This window comes from Taudactylus pleione, unplaced genomic scaffold, assembly GCF_031769625.1.
Source record: "Taudactylus pleione unplaced genomic scaffold, aTauple2 ptg000342l, whole genome shotgun sequence".
Taxonomy (NCBI): domain Eukaryota; kingdom Metazoa; phylum Chordata; class Amphibia; order Anura; family Myobatrachidae; genus Taudactylus; species Taudactylus pleione.
The window spans coordinates 7,651,807-7,669,678 of NW_028284743.1; the positions used below are offsets into that span (position 1 = coordinate 7,651,807).

The 17,872-nt window shown below is 39.5% G+C and overlaps 1 protein-coding gene across 1 annotated transcript; it reads left to right on the forward strand.

The window, feature by feature from the left end:
- Nucleotides 1-438: 438 nt before the first annotated feature.
- Nucleotides 439-2,935, forward strand: POU4F3 (POU class 4 homeobox 3). The gene is made up of 2 exons (XM_088443975.1): nt 439-643; nt 960-2,935. Exons 1-2 carry the CDS (start codon nt 524-526, stop codon nt 1,851-1,853), a joined length of 1,014 nt encoding a protein of 337 aa, XP_088300101.1. The 5' UTR covers nt 439-523; the 3' UTR covers nt 1,854-2,935.
- The last annotated feature ends 14,937 nt before the right edge of the window (nt 2,936-17,872 follow it).

The window sequence follows — 17,872 nt, forward strand, 5'->3', positions numbered from 1 at the left end:
AAGAAAAACAGATATAATAATGCATTATCTTCTTCCACGAAATAAGATGCTATTTATGCTGTAAGATATTCGTAAAAGGGACATTTTTTTCTGATAGCACAGAAAGCTCGGAATGATCTGTAACCCCTAATGGATAATAATGTATCGTCTCCTAAATTACAGTACAGCAATGCCCGTCTCCTGGACTCACCCCCGGTGCACACACACTGCATGCACATTACAGGCGATTTGCGTCTACCATACACACACTGTAATATCACCAAGCGTCACAGGCGCATCTCCGGTATTGCAAGTGGCTCTCTTCACCGGGCTACTTACTGTAGCCGGAGCCTGGCAGCACGCCTGCGCACACTGGCTGCTCCTATTCTTGGCATGCTGACTGTAAGATGAGTGAAGAAGCAGGTGGGGAGAGAGAGAGCGAGAGAGGAGCTGTGTCATTGTAAATAGCTCACTATAACTGTAGCAAGGCACCGATACATCCCTGGATCTGTCTCAGGGCTGCCTACCTGCCAGGTGTGCAGAGATGATGGCTATGAACGGTAAGCAGCCGTTCACCATGCACCCAATTCTCCAAGAGCCCAAGTATTCCAGTCTGCACTCCAGCTCGGAGGCTATGCGCAGGGTCTGCCTGCAAGCCCCTCAGGTATGTACATCAGACATAATTACAGCTTTAAGGCACATTTTTTGACAGGCACTTGCTTAATGTTTATTTCATGCCACCAGAACAATTGCATATCTCTGAACCTTTCTCTCTCTCTTCTCTCTCTCTTCCTTTCTCCCTCAGTACCTCTCCCCCTCTCCTGTCTCAGATCCACATGTCTATCCAAGCAAAGCTTCTGCCTTCATATTAATTTTTATGACCTGAGCTTTGAGGAGGAATCTGTGTGCTTGAAAATGTTTTTTAATCCTGACTTGACAGTATTCCCCACTGACACCAATATGCGCATTCTTGCTTGCAGCTCCAGGGCAATATATTTGGAGGCTTTGATGAGAGTCTGCTGGCCCGTGCTGAAGCTCTGGCGGCTGTGGATATTGTCTCACACGGAAAAAACCATCATTTCAAACCAGACATCACCTACCATACCATGAGCAGTGTCCCATGCACTTCTACCTCCTCTGCAGTGCCCATCTCCCACCCCTCCACACTGACCACGCACCCCCATCACTCAGTGCACCAATGCCTGGAGGGGGACCTGCTGGACCACATTTCACCTACTTTGACTGTAAGTGGCATGGGGACAGCTGACCACACAGTGATGTCCTCTCAGATCCATCCACACCACCTGAGTGCCATGGGACACCTGCATCAGGCCATGGGAATGGGCCATCCTCACTCTGTTTCTGCTCACAATGGGATGTCCTGCATGAACGATGTGGAGTCAGATCCAAGGGAGCTGGAGGCATTCGCGGAAAGGTTCAAGCAGAGGAGGATAAAACTTGGAGTTACTCAGGCAGATGTTGGATCAGCTTTGGCCAACCTCAAGATCCCAGGTGTTGGGTCACTGAGCCAGAGCACCATATGCAGGTTTGAGTCCCTGACCCTGTCCCACAACAACATGATCGCCCTGAAGCCTGTCCTCCAGGCTTGGTTAGAAGAAGCCGAGGCTGCTTATAGAGAGAAGAACACAAAGCCCGAGCTCTTTAATGGGAGTGAGCGAAAGCGCAAACGCACGTCTATCGCTGCGCCAGAGAAGAGGTCCCTGGAAGCTTACTTCTCCATCCAGCCCAGACCCTCTTCGGAGAAAATTGCAGCCATTGCTGAGAAACTGGACCTTAAAAAGAATGTGGTTCGAGTCTGGTTTTGCAATCAGAGACAAAAACAAAAAAGGATGAAATACTCTGCAGTCCATTAACTGTGGGGATTTGCAGACCCTTTTTGGACTTTTAGTAGAGATATAATACAAAAGAGCAGGGATCTTTATTGAGAACTTCTGAGGACTTGCAGTAAATACACACAAGAAGCCATCCATTGACTTGTTTGTTTCCCCAATCTAAACTCAGTGTGATCTAGCCAGAGATATGAGAGAGCAGTTTATGGATGATGGTGCCTGAAGAAACTGGTTTTCCTGCTAGGTGCAGTAATATCATCTGACTTCTCCTTCCCCCAACTTCCACATCAGGATCCCTCCACTCTCAGCTGTATTGGTACTTCCAGTATCTCCTGTTTTACCAATACATTGCAATAAATATAACACTTTATACCTGACAATGCTTGCAATGCCTGCACATGTATATCCCCCTCACTGAGCCCTTGACAGTGTTAAATCAGTCTCATACCTGTATTAACTTTAATTTGCCACCTTTGCAGTTTCACCCAAATCTTAGCTGCAAATGGTAAGTTTCACTTTAACGCAATGAACTCGTACAAGCACAGTAAGAAGTGGGGTATTTTCTTGTTTCTTTTGTTTTCTATCCACCAAAGGTGATAAATAATAAATTAGAACCGCAACACATTTGACAACTGGCGGTTTTCAGTTATTGTTTCTGCAATTCTCACACCATATGTACCGAGTGTTTAACTTAACCAAGTCTGTTTGTAATTTGGGAGCTGTACACAGAGTTGTCTGACACCTCACATCTAACTGTATTATACACTGTGGTTAGAGGCTGTTTGTGACATTGCTAGTGGTTATTCTGCCCAGTGACTGTAGCAGTGACGATCAATATGCAACAGTTTGCCTTCTGCCTCTGCTAACACTCATTGTTTCGTTCTTCTGTTATCTCCACTCTGTAATATACACAAAAGAAACAAAAATCAGGTCCTTTTGTAAATTCTTCATCTCAATAGCCCCAACCTCTCGTCCTCTATGCATTTATATTTTATGTCACTGTATTTGGTGAAGTTCATGTGTTTGCGTGTGAATATTTATTTTTTGTTCTTTGAATACAACCTCAAGTTTAAAAAGTGTTTTATTCCCACAAATCAACATCTGCAATAAATACTTTATTTTTGAACTCTATTACGTTATTTTTATAATTGTGATATATTAAGTGCATCAGTATGTGTAAATTAAATTGTAACAGTACAAACATTTTATTGTAGAAGCGATAGCAATATAGGATAGATAGATAGATAGATAGATAGATAGATAGATAGATAGATAGATAGATAGATAGATAGATAGATTCCTGTAACTGGTACAGTGTGGCTTAGTAAAAATACATTTCAATGTACAAGTACTGGTTTATTAAATATGTCCGACAATTAACAATTTTAAAATATTTTCTTTGCAAGTATTAAAAATTATTAGGCTTAGAATCAGTTTTCCAATTCTTCCAGCGATGATAATAATAATAATAATAATAATAATATAATTTAAAAAAAATATTTGTCAGGTTAATGTAATGGTTTTATCTCCATATTTCTGTTTAATGTGTACATTTAATTTATGTGATGCCCTTTTCTGAGCCGCCGAAGTAAAATGTAAAATGTGCTAATAATAAAGTTATCATTTGCTTCCATGGGAAATGTATACAAACACACACCTTTTTAAAACAGTGCAGCTACGGAATCAGATTATAAACTCGGAGAACACACCAGTCCGACAATCGATTATGAAGGAATGCGATTTGTAAAGTTTGTATAGGTGCAAATTCCTCATCAGATGGAGATGATAAAAGTTCATTTGTAATTCTCTGTTCTAAACTAGGCGTTTTATTCATGAGTCCCAGAAGCTTCTCTAAGATTAAAAATTAATGCTCACAGCACCAGCATCTTCTGAATATTTCACTGGAGCATTTCCATGAGTGTCAAACATCAAACCTCACATCACGGAGAAAAATACTCTATTCAGACTTAAGAAGAAGAAAAAAATCAGGTTGGCAACTCATTTATTTTAATATTCTGATCTCCTCTGAGTTAGTCTTGTAGTATGCCTGCTTCTACAGTATGTTTAATCACCCCAATGATTTTCTTTTTCCAATCAGATGTGCTTTAATAATAAATGTCCTCATGCCATTACATTATATGGTGGGTTTCGAAAATTTAAAATAAGCCTAATGCAATATTAATTGGGTATAGTGGTATAAAATAGCAGGGAATAGTGTCCACGCTTCATAAGAGACTTCACCCTTGTCCGCCAGGATTTCATGGTATACACATAGAGGACTCTTGTACGCAGGTAAGAAAGCTCATTATTTGCAATATTCTTTATGATGCTACTTTATAAAGACTCCTGCAGAGGTGGCTGCTAGTCTGTAGGAGAATACAGACAGTTTATCTAATACACTTCTTTTCTGTTCTTGATAGCTCGTATATGTTAGAGTTTTATAGACTTTATTCACAATACACTTTTTTTTTATCATCCCATCAGCAACACTATAACTTTGCTGAATGTGATTACATTTATATACACATAGCAACAAGACAGCATACAAATTAAATATCACATCTCGATTTTTATACAACACTTCCATGGCTACCCGTAATTAGTTTTTAATCTTTCTTATTATTATTATTATTATTATTATTATTATTATTATTATTATTATTTTCAGAAATAAATATTAGCTACATAGACAGAGTGTTCTCCTATAAGTGTGATTAGTATTTATATATAAGTGATATTGAACTATTTACCTGTTAATATTAGTTCTTTGCACGATTATCGAACATCTGTCTTGTTCTTCAAGATTATTTAAAGAGTATATTACGTCGGGTTGGAGTGAGCTCTGGGCTGCAAGTTTAGTAATACCACTCTTTTAGTATGGTTACTGCTTTGGAAAAAGTGAGCTGGTAAAATATGTTTTTTAAGTACTAATGGGCTGGTAATGAAAAGTATATTTTTTAGTACGCGGTCTTTAGAGAACTATTATTAGTTGATAAACAGAAAATATCTTATTACATTTTATAATATTCAGATTATTTATCACACATGGCTCCAACCAGTGTTATATATCGTTTCGTCAAGGTATTGTTGTTATTGCCTGGAAGATTTTACGACTTCAGCTAAAGTGTTTGATCCCAGTGAGTGCCTACAATCCGCTGTATCACTGTAAACTGACTGCAGTCTGGATCACAGAGTGCAGTTACCTGGCAGATCTATATGATTTGTTTCACTAAACTTGGCAGATTACAACAACCAGGAGAAACAGCATTTTTAGTTTTAGCATGAAAAATGGTTTATTTGGATAAATCAATGAAATATAAAAAAAATTCATTATATAATTAAAATCACACCCAGTAACTTTGGTGTAATACTGATGTATGCATGTATTCAATTCAGATTTATATATGAAAAATTCACATTAACTTTTTTTTAAAAATACATATGTACGTATATATTTTCTTACGCTTTAATTTAAATTATTTAGTACTTTTTTCTAGTTTATCCTAAAAGTATAATATTGATGTGTGGCTGTTATAATGAGAATTTCATATAAAAACAACAACTTAGCCTTAGAAACTTGGAAGGACAAATATATAGGTTCTGCACCAAACTATGGCTTTGTGCCTCTACATCTCTGACTTCCAACTCCACACAGATAAATACAATCTGTATACATCATCAATCAGACCCATAAGGGCTTTATATGCACTCAATTTCCACCAAACCAAAACTAATTGCATGCATACCTCTAGGCCACTCAGGGATCTGATCAATTAGTCATTAGGCACTCCATTAGAAGGGTTTTAAGCTTGCTAGTATAAATGTCCACTGTCAATTTGCTTGTAATTGAGTGAATCAAAAAGACCCAGCTATTAGCACACAGAACATGAATGATGTATACCTAGTTTTATTATACAAAATATTAATCTATTACATCATGTACTTTTATTTCTGTGTCCCCCTGCTATCATTAGAAGACAATGCAAGTCACTTTATCGCGTTGGATATTTTATTGCTACTAGTAAGCAATTATTACAGGTCTAATTTTGTGTCATGAGACATGTTCTGTTAGTATGTTGGACTTCCTCATCATGAGTGCTGGTATTATTTATAAGCCCATATCCCGTTCATTAGGGTGACATATAAAATACAATATACCAAGCTAGACCAAGATATGGTATGACAAAAATATAATTATAATAGCAATTAAATAATGTTTATTCTGTTGGGGTAACACATCATTTATATAATTGTAATCTAATAATAGTGAAAGTGCTGTGTGTTTATTTTCAGCACTCGCACAACTATGCCATTATAGCTTTATAATGCACAGGTGACATTAAATGTAATATGACAGTGAAGGTACATCAGCGATCTCCACCTTTCTTCCTCTATTATAACCTATTATGACTTGCATCTCCATGACTTTTTCAGTGCTACACCTCATGTATGACACTCCCCCCATGTCCCATTAATGAAGCCTGTTGCAGGGGTGACTTACAGGAGGGCCACTCTGCACTAGGATTTACCAGCTACCATCAATTTAAAAAAAAGCACAATAGACCATTAAAAATTGTGCTTACATTTTAGAGATAATTTATTAAGAGATTTGATTCCATTCTTATCTTATATTCATCATAGCCTATTGTTTCTGTTACTGTATCCCTCTCACTGTCATTTCCACGCATGTATTATATCTCTATGGGATAGCTCGGTAATTGTTGATTATATGACGCAACTTGAAATGTGGACTCTGTTCACCTGTTTGTTATCCTAAATATGAGTGCCACCGGATTTGACACAGGCATCACTTAGCATGGAGGATTACACTGACCTCTGTTGCAGCTCTTTTTGTTATACCCCAACCAGACTTTCTTCACCTGCAAACTACTCACGAAGAGGGAAATGTATCAAGCTCTTTTTCTTAATATTATGAGGGAACTGCAGTTTTTGTATGATTTAAGTATCAGGGCTATGAAGCATTAGCCTAAAGAGGTAGATATTACTTAGATATCCTGTAAAAATGGGCACTACAATCTGACACCATCTTCCAAGCTCCAAAAATCATAGAATTTCAGAGTTTGGCTTGTCCCCTAGTGCCTGTGAAGGCATTTTCGCCGGAGAGAGATCGTCCATCATCCGGTAAAGTTTTTGGTTTTTGGTAAATTACACCACTGTGCATGTGCAGTGTCAACAAATGTGGAGGTCTTTCACAAAGGCAAAAGACTCAACCATTGTGCCCGGATGCAATTATTAGGGACAGCGTGTTATCAAAATCACTCCCCCTCTAATATAACGTTGATCCTTAACCACTAAACTGGCGTGGTCGCATGGGATATGACTGCAGCCAGCTATGCTTCAGCTGACGCTGTCGCACCCCATGTGACTGCTCTGCCACTCTGTGTCCCCTGCCTTTTAAAGAGGAGATCCATTCTGCATAGCCCACAGTAGTGGTGCCCTTTATGCAGTGCCCCCAGTAGTGGCAGTGCCCACAGTGGTGGTGCCTCTTATGCAGAGCACACAGTAGTGGTGCCCTTTATGCAGTGTCCCCAACAGTAGTGCCCCCAGGAGTGTTGCCCCTTATGCAATGCCCCCAGTAGTCTTGCCCCCAGTAGTAGTGCTCCCTGTAGTAATGCCCCCTGTGGTAGTGCCACCAGTAGTAATGCCCCTGTAGTAGTGCCCACAATAGTAAAGCCCCCTGTAGTAGTGCCCCCTATAGTGAAGCTGCTTACATAAAAAAAAAATACACAATACTTACCTAAATCCCCGCTCCTGCATCCATGTCCGTCCTTCATGAACTATGGGAGAGACATCATGATGTCTCTCCCATAGTGCACTGCATACTGCGGGAGCCGGAAGCCGGTGCTCAGGAGTGAGCTCCATGGTGCTGTAGGGAGGGAGCCGCCCGCCCGCTGGTAACAAAATCTCAGTGGGCACCCGACAAATGGAGCCTCCCTGCAGCGCCGGGCTGAGGTGAGCCGGAGGAGGCAGAACTGGTTCCATCTCCCATTCCAGTCCACTTTAAACCCTGGTGGGTGCGGGGGCCCTTTATGTGTGGGGGTACCGGGATGACCGCTCCTGTCGCCCACCCCCCCCTGATAATCCGGCCCTGTTAATGGGTGAAAATGTGTTAGATCTTTACTTAGTTTACTTGTACATAGTTTAGATTCTATGAGTTAATTACAAAATGTTTTTTGTTCCCAAGCATAGTTGGATCATCCATTATGTAACCTAGGTTTCGGCCTACAACCCAGTCAGCACTGAGGGGCCCAGATTACCTTAAACCCAGTATGCCCTGCTACAGTTTTGCTATTAGGCAGTGATGTGCACTCAGGTGAGACATAGCCTTTCCTGTCATAGTTAGGTATACTCAGGCCCGCCAAGAGCAGTGGCGGGCCCCAGTAATAGGGGGCGTGGCCTAACCGTGGGAGGCGTGACCACGCCCCCTTGCCGAGAAAGGAAAAAAGATTTGCAGCACCGCGAAGCGGTGCTGCGCGCTGGGGAGGGGGTGCTCTGAGCCCCCTCAGCCCGGCGCAATGCCAGGGGGGCGCGATCAGTGTGATCGCTCCCCCACACAGGCATAGGAGACTGCTGTGGCTGCTGCTCAGTAGCCACGAGCAGTCTCCAACTGCAGCTCAGCACACGCTGTGTGCTGGGCTGCTGTGAGGGGGGGAGCGGCGCCGGACCTGGGCCCCCGCCGGGCCACTCAGGAAGCCCGGGGCCCGGGTAATCTGTACCTGCCCCCCCCCTCTCGGCACCCCTGGGTATACTCCAGAGTTTTGACTATATAAATTATGAGAAAAGTTTAAAGAAAATATTATAAATATCTTCTTTGTATTATTCTAATCATTTTTATAGTCAAAACTCTGGAGTAAAATGTGTATGGAAAATGAGTCACTGCCTCCCCTGTCTACCTTTTCCCACATCCCTGATCAAAACACACCAAATTTCCATCACTATATACTGCTGCACCTTTGTATAATGCCCACATGACCCCTCAGGTTCGTATATGTATCTGTAAATCTGGCTCTGATACTAGCCAGTGCCTCCCAATCCATTTACCTCACTGCATGTCACTGCTATTAGTGCATGCTTAAACCGTGCAAGACATGCTGAGGTGTTTAGTTCCACAACAGCTGGAGACCTGCATGTTGAATACACCTGACCTAAGCCATTATTTTGTTATTTATGTTTTAACAAGCAGAGGTGCAAATGGGCCCCAGACCATTATGTTGCCTTGTGCCCTACCTAGAGAGTCCTAATCTGGTTCTGGGCAATATATATGGGACAGAAGTTTAATAAAATAAACATATTTGGCATCACTGTACTCAGGAGAACTAATTTATTACATTTATTAGTAAATATATGACATTACTGTAATTGTTAATAATGAGAAGAACCAAGCAAATGTATAATTTAGTTAATTTACATGGTTATACAAAGTGATGTTTTGACTCCCCGCAGAAACTCTGCTGTCATAGCTAACATGTGAGATGCCATATTGGTTCATTGTATATGGCAATTACTACTCAGGTATTCATTATAATTATTGAGGCTATAGATGAAGTACAATAATAGTTAAGTAGAAAAATGACTGAGCCGTCGTGTATGGTCACCCTAACTAGAATTACACATGGACATGTGGGATAACTCTAAACTCTTACATTTAGGTTTTACATAAAATACAAGTTTATCCACCATTTAATGGCTCTGTGCTACATTGCAGAGTGTTAGAAGAACTTATAGTATAGTGTAGATACATGGAAAAGTGTCCAATCAGGTGTGGTTGGGTCTGTGCACAGAAATAGTTCAAAATTGCATTGGACAAACTTTAACCTGAAAACTTATAACTAAAGAATAAAAATAATAGTATACCCAACTAATATAGAGAAGCAATCTCTTCTTTTCTGCTGACAAACCTAGAATGTAAATTGTTTTAGTCATGAAACTATTTTTAGATTTCAAGGGACTGAGCACCCCAGAAATATTAGAGGCCAACTATTGGAATTACCAACATTTTGCTGAGATATATTTGATGAGTGGGAGGATTCCTGACTGAATATTTAATGCTTGTTTGTACAACACCTTTAATACTGGAGCTGAATGTGCTGATACAATTTGTAACTTTACATTGTACCTTTGAATTGACTATAAAATACTATATATATATATATATATATATATATATATATATATATATAATATATATATATATATATTTCCCTTTCTTCTTCTTTCCTTATCTTCTGCGTGTCAGTATTTGGTACTACTCAAAGCTGTAACCAAGCTTAATTTAATCATGTCAGGTAGGTTACAACATGAAAACCACTGATCCCCCTAAACTGTCTGGAAATGAAATAGTTAAACATATAATCTAATGAGAACTCAACACTGATGGGCTGCATTTAAAATCTGCTGTCTAATGCAACCCATCTCAGTGGATGTTCCTAACAATTTCAGTGTTTAAACTATAAACAGATAAACCATACAGATATTCTAAACAATGTAAAATGCTTAAAATAAGAATATTTCTGAATTGTCTCATCACATATTGCAATGTTTACTGAAACAGACTGTCACAGGCTGCATGTTAAGTAAATAGCTAAATCCAACAGGCACATGTAAAAATATTATGCTTATTTATTATTTATTTTTTTGGCTGTATGCCAATTTAATTAGAGCTGTGTGGATCAGTTTTCCTGAAATACGAACACACCCAAATTTAGGGGTTCCAAGTTGAATAGAGTCCCAGTTTGGAATCACTTTGGGGTTTAGAGTGGAACCGAGTCCTGGCTTGGGTCTGCTGTCAGTTCTGAACTTGAATTTAAAAAATGAACTCGGGTTTTGGTTTGCATGTAAACAGGTCCAAATGACATGATTTTAGCTGTTTTTGTTGATTTTTTATAAATTTTTAAGGCGTCAAAACCAAAACATGATGATGAATTAGAAACAAAACCAAAACACGGGGTCCGTGCACATCTCTAATTTAAGTAAGAGTTATCTTATAATAAAAAGTGGATGGTTCTGCTGTCCACAGAAAACACAATTAATCACAATCATTCTTAAAACATAATAAATAAATAGTTGATAAAATAAAGTCCAGTCTCATCAATAAGCCTAAGCATGGACTCTTTTTATAGCATTCTTGTTATATCAGCCAAGACATAAGTACAGTAGTTTCATATGCAGCTTCCCCTTTAAATTATTCCATCACCACAAGCCGAATAAAACTGTAAAACAAAGAAATGATCCTTTCAAAATTCGAGCCAAGCCGCAACCACACGCATTTCGCCATCAGGACTTCGTCATGTGGGGTGACATAGTGCGATCAAAGTAGATTTAAATAGTTAGCATATATGGTGAACAGCTGTGTATCATTATACAAAGTCAATTAAATAGCACTTATTTGAAATAATTTTTAAACAGCATAAATACACATAGTATTCATATAAAACAGATTTTTCATACTTTCATAATAAACTATATAAAATCTTAAAATAAGGACTTCTTACAATAGAAGTTTTTTACTATATCATATGGACAACCTTGTTTTAGATCATACTGCATCTTATTTGAAATGTTATGTTAGCTTTGTTTATGATCAGCAAACTACAGCTAAGTTGTACATGTAATGGGCGAGATTACATGTAAATAAAATGAATGTATTAACAACAAACTTTACAATCATCAAGGATCTGTTACAACCAAAAGGAGCAGATGGGGGAAGATGGGACAAAATGTGTCCCCTAAAACATATTTGTTTGATTTTAGAGGATTCCTATATGAATGGGAGGTGAGAGCATTAAAGAAGGATGTCAAATCTTTAGAGGACTTGTGTGATATACTGCTCATAAACTCCATTCGATGGGTGTGCTTGCTTCCAATCAGCTGCTAGATGGCAGGTGATGGCAGAATAATATTGGATGTGTGCAGAGTTCTGGTGCATACGGTTAAAAAATTTGTAAAAATAAAGTGTATTCCAAGAGTTTGATTACTGTGATAAATAAGGTATTGCACTCATCTATAATAAGAAAAAATGTGCTTTGTACACTCATTGCACTAATGTTTGCTGGTTACTTCTAGATGTACTACAGGAAACATCAAATACTTTCTTCCTTATAGTGATGATGGAGTTTGTGGTTCAGATGTAGTCCCCTCAATCAATCCCTGTCTGCTTTCTTATATTATTATTGCTAGCCACTTCTTTGATATATGTATAGATTTTAGTGCATCCAATTGAAATACAATTTCTAATGTCCAGAGCAAATCAAGGAATATTATATTTCTTTGTTCATTTTTGACATTAACTCCAAATTAACTCATGAATATTGATCTCAGAGATATATAGTTTCTCCTTCAGTACCTTTCCACATAATAAGATTCTCATATAATTCTGCATAAAGACAACATTGATATATAGATTTTCAAAGATGCTTTGCTCCATGCTCTATTTAAAGATGTCTGCTGAGAGATAAATATATCTATATATTCTTTTCCTATATTCCTTCTACTCTTCTACTCTTCCTCCTCTCAATGCAGATCTCTCTCTCTCTCTCTCTCTCTCTCTCTCTCTCTTCTCTCTCTCATCACATCTGACTAAAATACAGTTATAGACTGACCAATAGAGATAGAGTTGAGAATTATTTTTGAATTCCATTATATAAAACCTGATTGTACACATTTAAACTTATTCTAGATACAATTTAAGTTCTTGTTGTATATTAGACTTGTCTATATAAATTAAGAACAGGTTTTAAATCGTTTATGATATTATTAAAACTGTGGTTACAGTCTCCTATAAAGCTTTGAAGACATATGTTCACAAATACATGCTGTGGGGGTGTATTTGTGCACTTTATATATGTGCGCCTATTTATTCAATTTATTCTCACATCTTCCAATATTTGTCTGGGATATCCTCTCTGGAGGAATTTATTCATCATAAGGGACATTTGTACCTTTTCATCTTCCTCACTGCTGCAAATGCGGTGTATCCTCTAAAATTGTGAAAAGGGGAGACCTTGTTTCAATGGCACTGGGTGATGACTCGATGATAAAAAAAGGTTATTACAATCTGTAGGTTTTTGGAAGATGCGAGACTAAAGATTCCCCGACAAGAGACATTAAAAACTAGATCTAAGAAGGATTTACAAAATACTGTGATATGGGTTAGTAATTACAATGTCTGTAGTGGACGAATTAGCAAAACAGCAAAAAAGTTCTGGCCGTTGATTAAGTCTGATCATGAACTACCACTATTGAAGGATACCGACGTCTTCCATTCCTTTAAAAGGGGTAGGAGTATCAGATATATCCTTGTACGCACGGATGTTAAAACCCCTAAACCGGTAACGCAAAGTCATTTTCTGTCAAAAAAAGTAGGCAATTTTCAGTGTCTAGGATGTACTACCTGTAGCTGCTTGGAGATCGGAGATAGTTTCCCGCATCCACACTCTGGGCGAAAGATAAGACTCAAATACACTTTGATATGTTCATCGAGATACGTGGTATACTTTATTAGGTGCCTGTGCGGTTTACTTTATGTGGGAAAAACCACAAGAAAATGTAAACTGAGAATGGCGCTGCATTGCAGCTCGATTAAGACTGCTGCAGAGGGGAATCTAAATGAACAACCTGTAGCACGACATTTTAGGGAGTATAAACACTCGCTTGCGACCCTCAGATATAAGATGATTGATTTCGTCCCTGATGACCCTAGAGGTGGAGACAGGGATAGTAAATTATTACAGAGGGAAGCCTGGTGGATTAACTACCTCAATACTGTTAAGCCACAAGGACTGAATGATTCTCTTTCTCTATCCTGTTTTCTGTAAAATGTGTTGCTGTGCTTAGGCATCAAAGTCATTATTAATGATAGTTTCTCCTGAGATTTATTGTAGCATTTATTGTAACATTTTTGTTGCCAGCCTTGTTGTTATGGTGATGGAATTGTCACTTTGTTTCTACAGGATAATTTTCCCTTACACGGACGTCACTTCCGCACTTGTGTGCAACGAAGGATGCTGGAAAGGGAATGATTGATTGATGTCAGTTGTCACTACTGTGGTGTTCGTATATAAGGTAAGTGTCAGGGTTCAGCCTAGGATCGGCCTCTCTCACCTCCTTGCCGGCTTCCCCTGACTTCCTTGCGGTCAGACGTCTGGTGCAGTGATGGATGTGGGGCTGAGTATTCTGCCCTAGGTGCTATTTGCGAGCTTCCATGGTCGGCTGTGTGTGCTGGGGATCGGAGTTCCCATCATGGGCGCCGCCATGACAGTTCCTCTCATGTGACAGTACTCCTAACCTATGGCAGCATGATTTCAGTCAGCTGATGCTGTGCTCCAGTAATCTGCTACCCCTGGGTATAAATCCGCCTCCAGAACTCCAGGAAGTTGCTGTTCAACTTCGTTATTCCAAGTGCCTCTGTTACTCCCACTGTTGCTCTGTGCTAAATCCTTCAGCGTGTTGCTTCAGCCTGCTCACAGTTTCCCAGTTTCCTGTATTAGCTTCCATGCTAAACCTTACTCTGAGACTTTAGCTTTCTCACAGTACTTCAGTGTTTCATGTCCCTTCCCTGTGTGTCTTTGTATATGTGCTGCTAATTTTATTGCAGCTTTCCTGTGGCTATTACCCTGTATCACTGAAGTGTCAGATTACCTGCTGGTATTAATTAGCTCACAGCTGGTCCTCCCAGCACATGTCTGTGTCTTGTCAGTGCAAATCTGCACTTGCAGTTAGCACTCTCCCAGTGTATGCCTATCTTCTCTATATGTCTTGTCTGTGCAATCTGCACCTGCATATATAATTATTCCCAGTATTTTGCCTTTGCCCAGTACCAGCATTTCTAGCTCTCCCAGTATTTGGCCTTTGTCCAGTACCACATTTCTAGCATTCCCAATATATTCCTTGAGTCCACTCTACTCTTGTATGTGTAATCCCCAGTATATGTTTGTGTTTTCCTGCATATTTAGCAAACTCCAGTACCTGCCTGTGTACACATCTCCCTGAGCTGCTGAGCTAGTCAGCTCCTGGATTTCTTAGTGATTCTTAGTACATTCTCAGTAATCTCATGCAAGCCGGTGATCAGGATTTGTAATTGTGTTCCAGTGTATCTCCAGTGTTCTAGCAATAACTTAACGTATTATAGTTTCCGGTCTTCTGCCATTCCCAGGTACCTGTCCAGAGGGCCACGACCTGCTCACTTGGTGCAGTGGAAAACCAAATCCCAATTGGAGGGGTCATTGGAGAAAACCACCAAGTGAGTTAGACTCCGCGCCTCTGGGCAGGTCTAGCCAAACCTGGGTTCGGCCGCAAATAGAAGACCTAGCCACAGTCACTCCGATAGTCACCTGAACCCCCAGGCTCATCGTCCTCCACAGAGGATCACTTTCACCGGATTGTGACAGTAAGATAGCTCTTTTCTATGTTTTATGTTCCTGACGAAGGTTGAAATAAATCAAAACTGTTGAACTCAATTTGAGGATCTCTGTGACCAGAGTGTTTTAAGTTTGTGAGTGCAGCTGCTTTGTTTGTATTTTTTTTTTGTTTGTGAAATTGAATGGCACCCAGCTACAGTATATATTGAGCAGCGTTTGGGAGTGCCGAGGACTACGTCTTTATATATATATATATATATATATATATATATATAAATATATTAACGAAACTGGATCAGAACCTCTATATACCCCTGCCCATACCTTCTAAAATCCTTCCTATAAACCTCTAAGAATAACGCTAATTTGCATAAGCAGTCTAACCGCAAAAAAAGACAGGAGTGGAATCTGTGGTTCCAAAGCACAAGTATTATTCAGGTAAAAGTTCAGTCAGTTACACGCAATTGATACATACACAATTTAGGTGTAAAAGGAAATAATACAGACCCAAGTACAGTATACATATGCAGCGCCTCTGGACACAGAAAAAGGCATCAGCAAGAGACCTTCAGTTCATACAGCATTCAGCATGGACTAAAAAACCAGTATCCGGGCACACATATTTATCCCCCCCAGACTAAAACAGGACAATGGGGAAGTTTCTTTCTGATGTCATTGGTTCCTAGAGGAGAAGCATATGTTACAGCACATTTAACAGGCTGGTTCAAATAGACTCTCCCTGCCTCTAACAACAGGGGAATCTTTCTAGTAACGCCCTCTGTAACATTTAAACATTTTGTTGCTTGTGGGTTCTGCGATCCATAACTTGAGTTTGCATGATGCGATCTCTCCACCGATAACACCAGAATGCTGTAAAAAGCGTACGCATCAGAACAAAACCAAACACAACTTGCTTATCATGTATAATACCTTAGTTATCAAATACCTTTATTTATCAGCATTTAAACTAACTTAACCAACTTAAATCATACATTTTGATGCTTATTGAACCTTATGTGTGAATATGAAATGTGTGAGTATTCGGGGTTTGATATAAAGACATATTTAATGTGTGTATGAAGATGAGTGCATTTGTCTCTAACATTTTCTACATAGTTCTACATATCCTGTCAACAGGCCCTCCCACCTTTCCTGTGTTCAAAGGAAAGATACCTCTGTCGGTTTCTTGTGTGAAAATGCAAAATATCCCAACTACAAGAGACAGACCCAAGGTGACACTCCAGCCCCCGAAACATGTCATTGCAGGAAGCCTGCTTATTTATTCTAGCCAGACCACCCGTAGTGGGCAAACACTATGCAGGAAGCTTATCTACACAAGCCAGTTGTCACCTGGCCACTTGCTTAATGCAATACTGTAAAGCCATTTCTGGAATATATCCTTTATAATACGTAAAATAATGAAATAGGCTTTTAGTGAATCGCCGTAACATATGGTGATGATCACAGATGCATTCGCATGATGCTAATGGTATTATCGCCACATGTACTAAAATGTGAGTTTATGTAAAATGGCGCTTAGGTGGCCATTTCGCAAAATGGCGTCTTGCGGCCAGTCGCAAGATGGTGTCGCTGCGATTCAATTTTAAACTGATCTTGTCTCAGCCAATAATCCAGCTTCGACAATATGTATACACATATATACAACATAAGCATAATGCAGATGGCACTCCGAAGACTTTGCAAGGTAATAAACTATGCTGTCAAAGCAGAATATAGGTTTAATAAATCTTTTTCAAAGGGCATTTTGGTCTATATATATATATATATATATATATATAAAACACTATAACAGTAGTGGCACATAGTAAACTTCCCTACTTTATCTTTCACTCCAAAGCCTGATACATCTCCCCCTAGTGTTCTTCCCACCATGTGCTGGCCACAATACTTATGTACATTTATTGAAGTAACCTTTGTTGTATTTTAGGTGTTGTATACCTAAACAATATTCAATTCAATCACCTTATGGATGATGGCGGCATCTGATTAGTCTTGAGCTGCTTCTACAACAGGCCTCATTTTATGTATACATTTTTGGGGGAGTCCTTCCTGGATCTCTGGAGAGTAAACTATATTCCCGGATTCTGCCAACTTCTCCAGTGAAGTGGCCGGGCCACAGCGGTAATGATGTGGCTGTGAATCGCGTCATCATGGCCCCACCCCCCGCGGTGTAATGACACAATTCTCAGCATTGTGCATATGGGCAGTGCTGAGATGATACAATTCACAGCAGTACGCTCCCAGAATCCCCACCTAGACCCCTACTCCTGTTGGGCACCATTAGGTATGTATGTATATGATTTGTCATATTACAGAATTTTTAGATTTCCCTGTTGTAATTTCTATATATGTATAGAGTCTTGGTTGCTTCAGGTGTGCATCTGCCCTTTAAATGTATTATATATTGTGCATATGCAGGGTTGCTCCTTGTGCAATATATTTTAAGCAATCGGGTTTGTGCGGGCATCCATTGGTTTTATCTACAGCTCTTTCCAGATGCTTTCCAAACAAAATCTGTGAAATCCTCTAGGTGACATTTAATACCACATCAACCTATTTATACAATATAATTTCCCCTGAAAGCAACATTTACAAATATAGGGCCTGATTCAGTATGGATCGCTATTGAAACAGCGTATGCAGATC

Excerpts from the sequence above, each read along its gene's own strand:
- POU4F3 (XM_088443975.1), top strand. The coding sequence starts at position 524 with ATGATGGCTATGAACGGTAAGCAGCCGTTCACCATGCACCCAATTCTC. Across the intron at positions 644-959 it reads TCTGCCTGCAAGCCCCTCAG|CTCCAGGGCAATATATTTGG; the intron begins GTATGTACATCA and ends TCTTGCTTGCAG.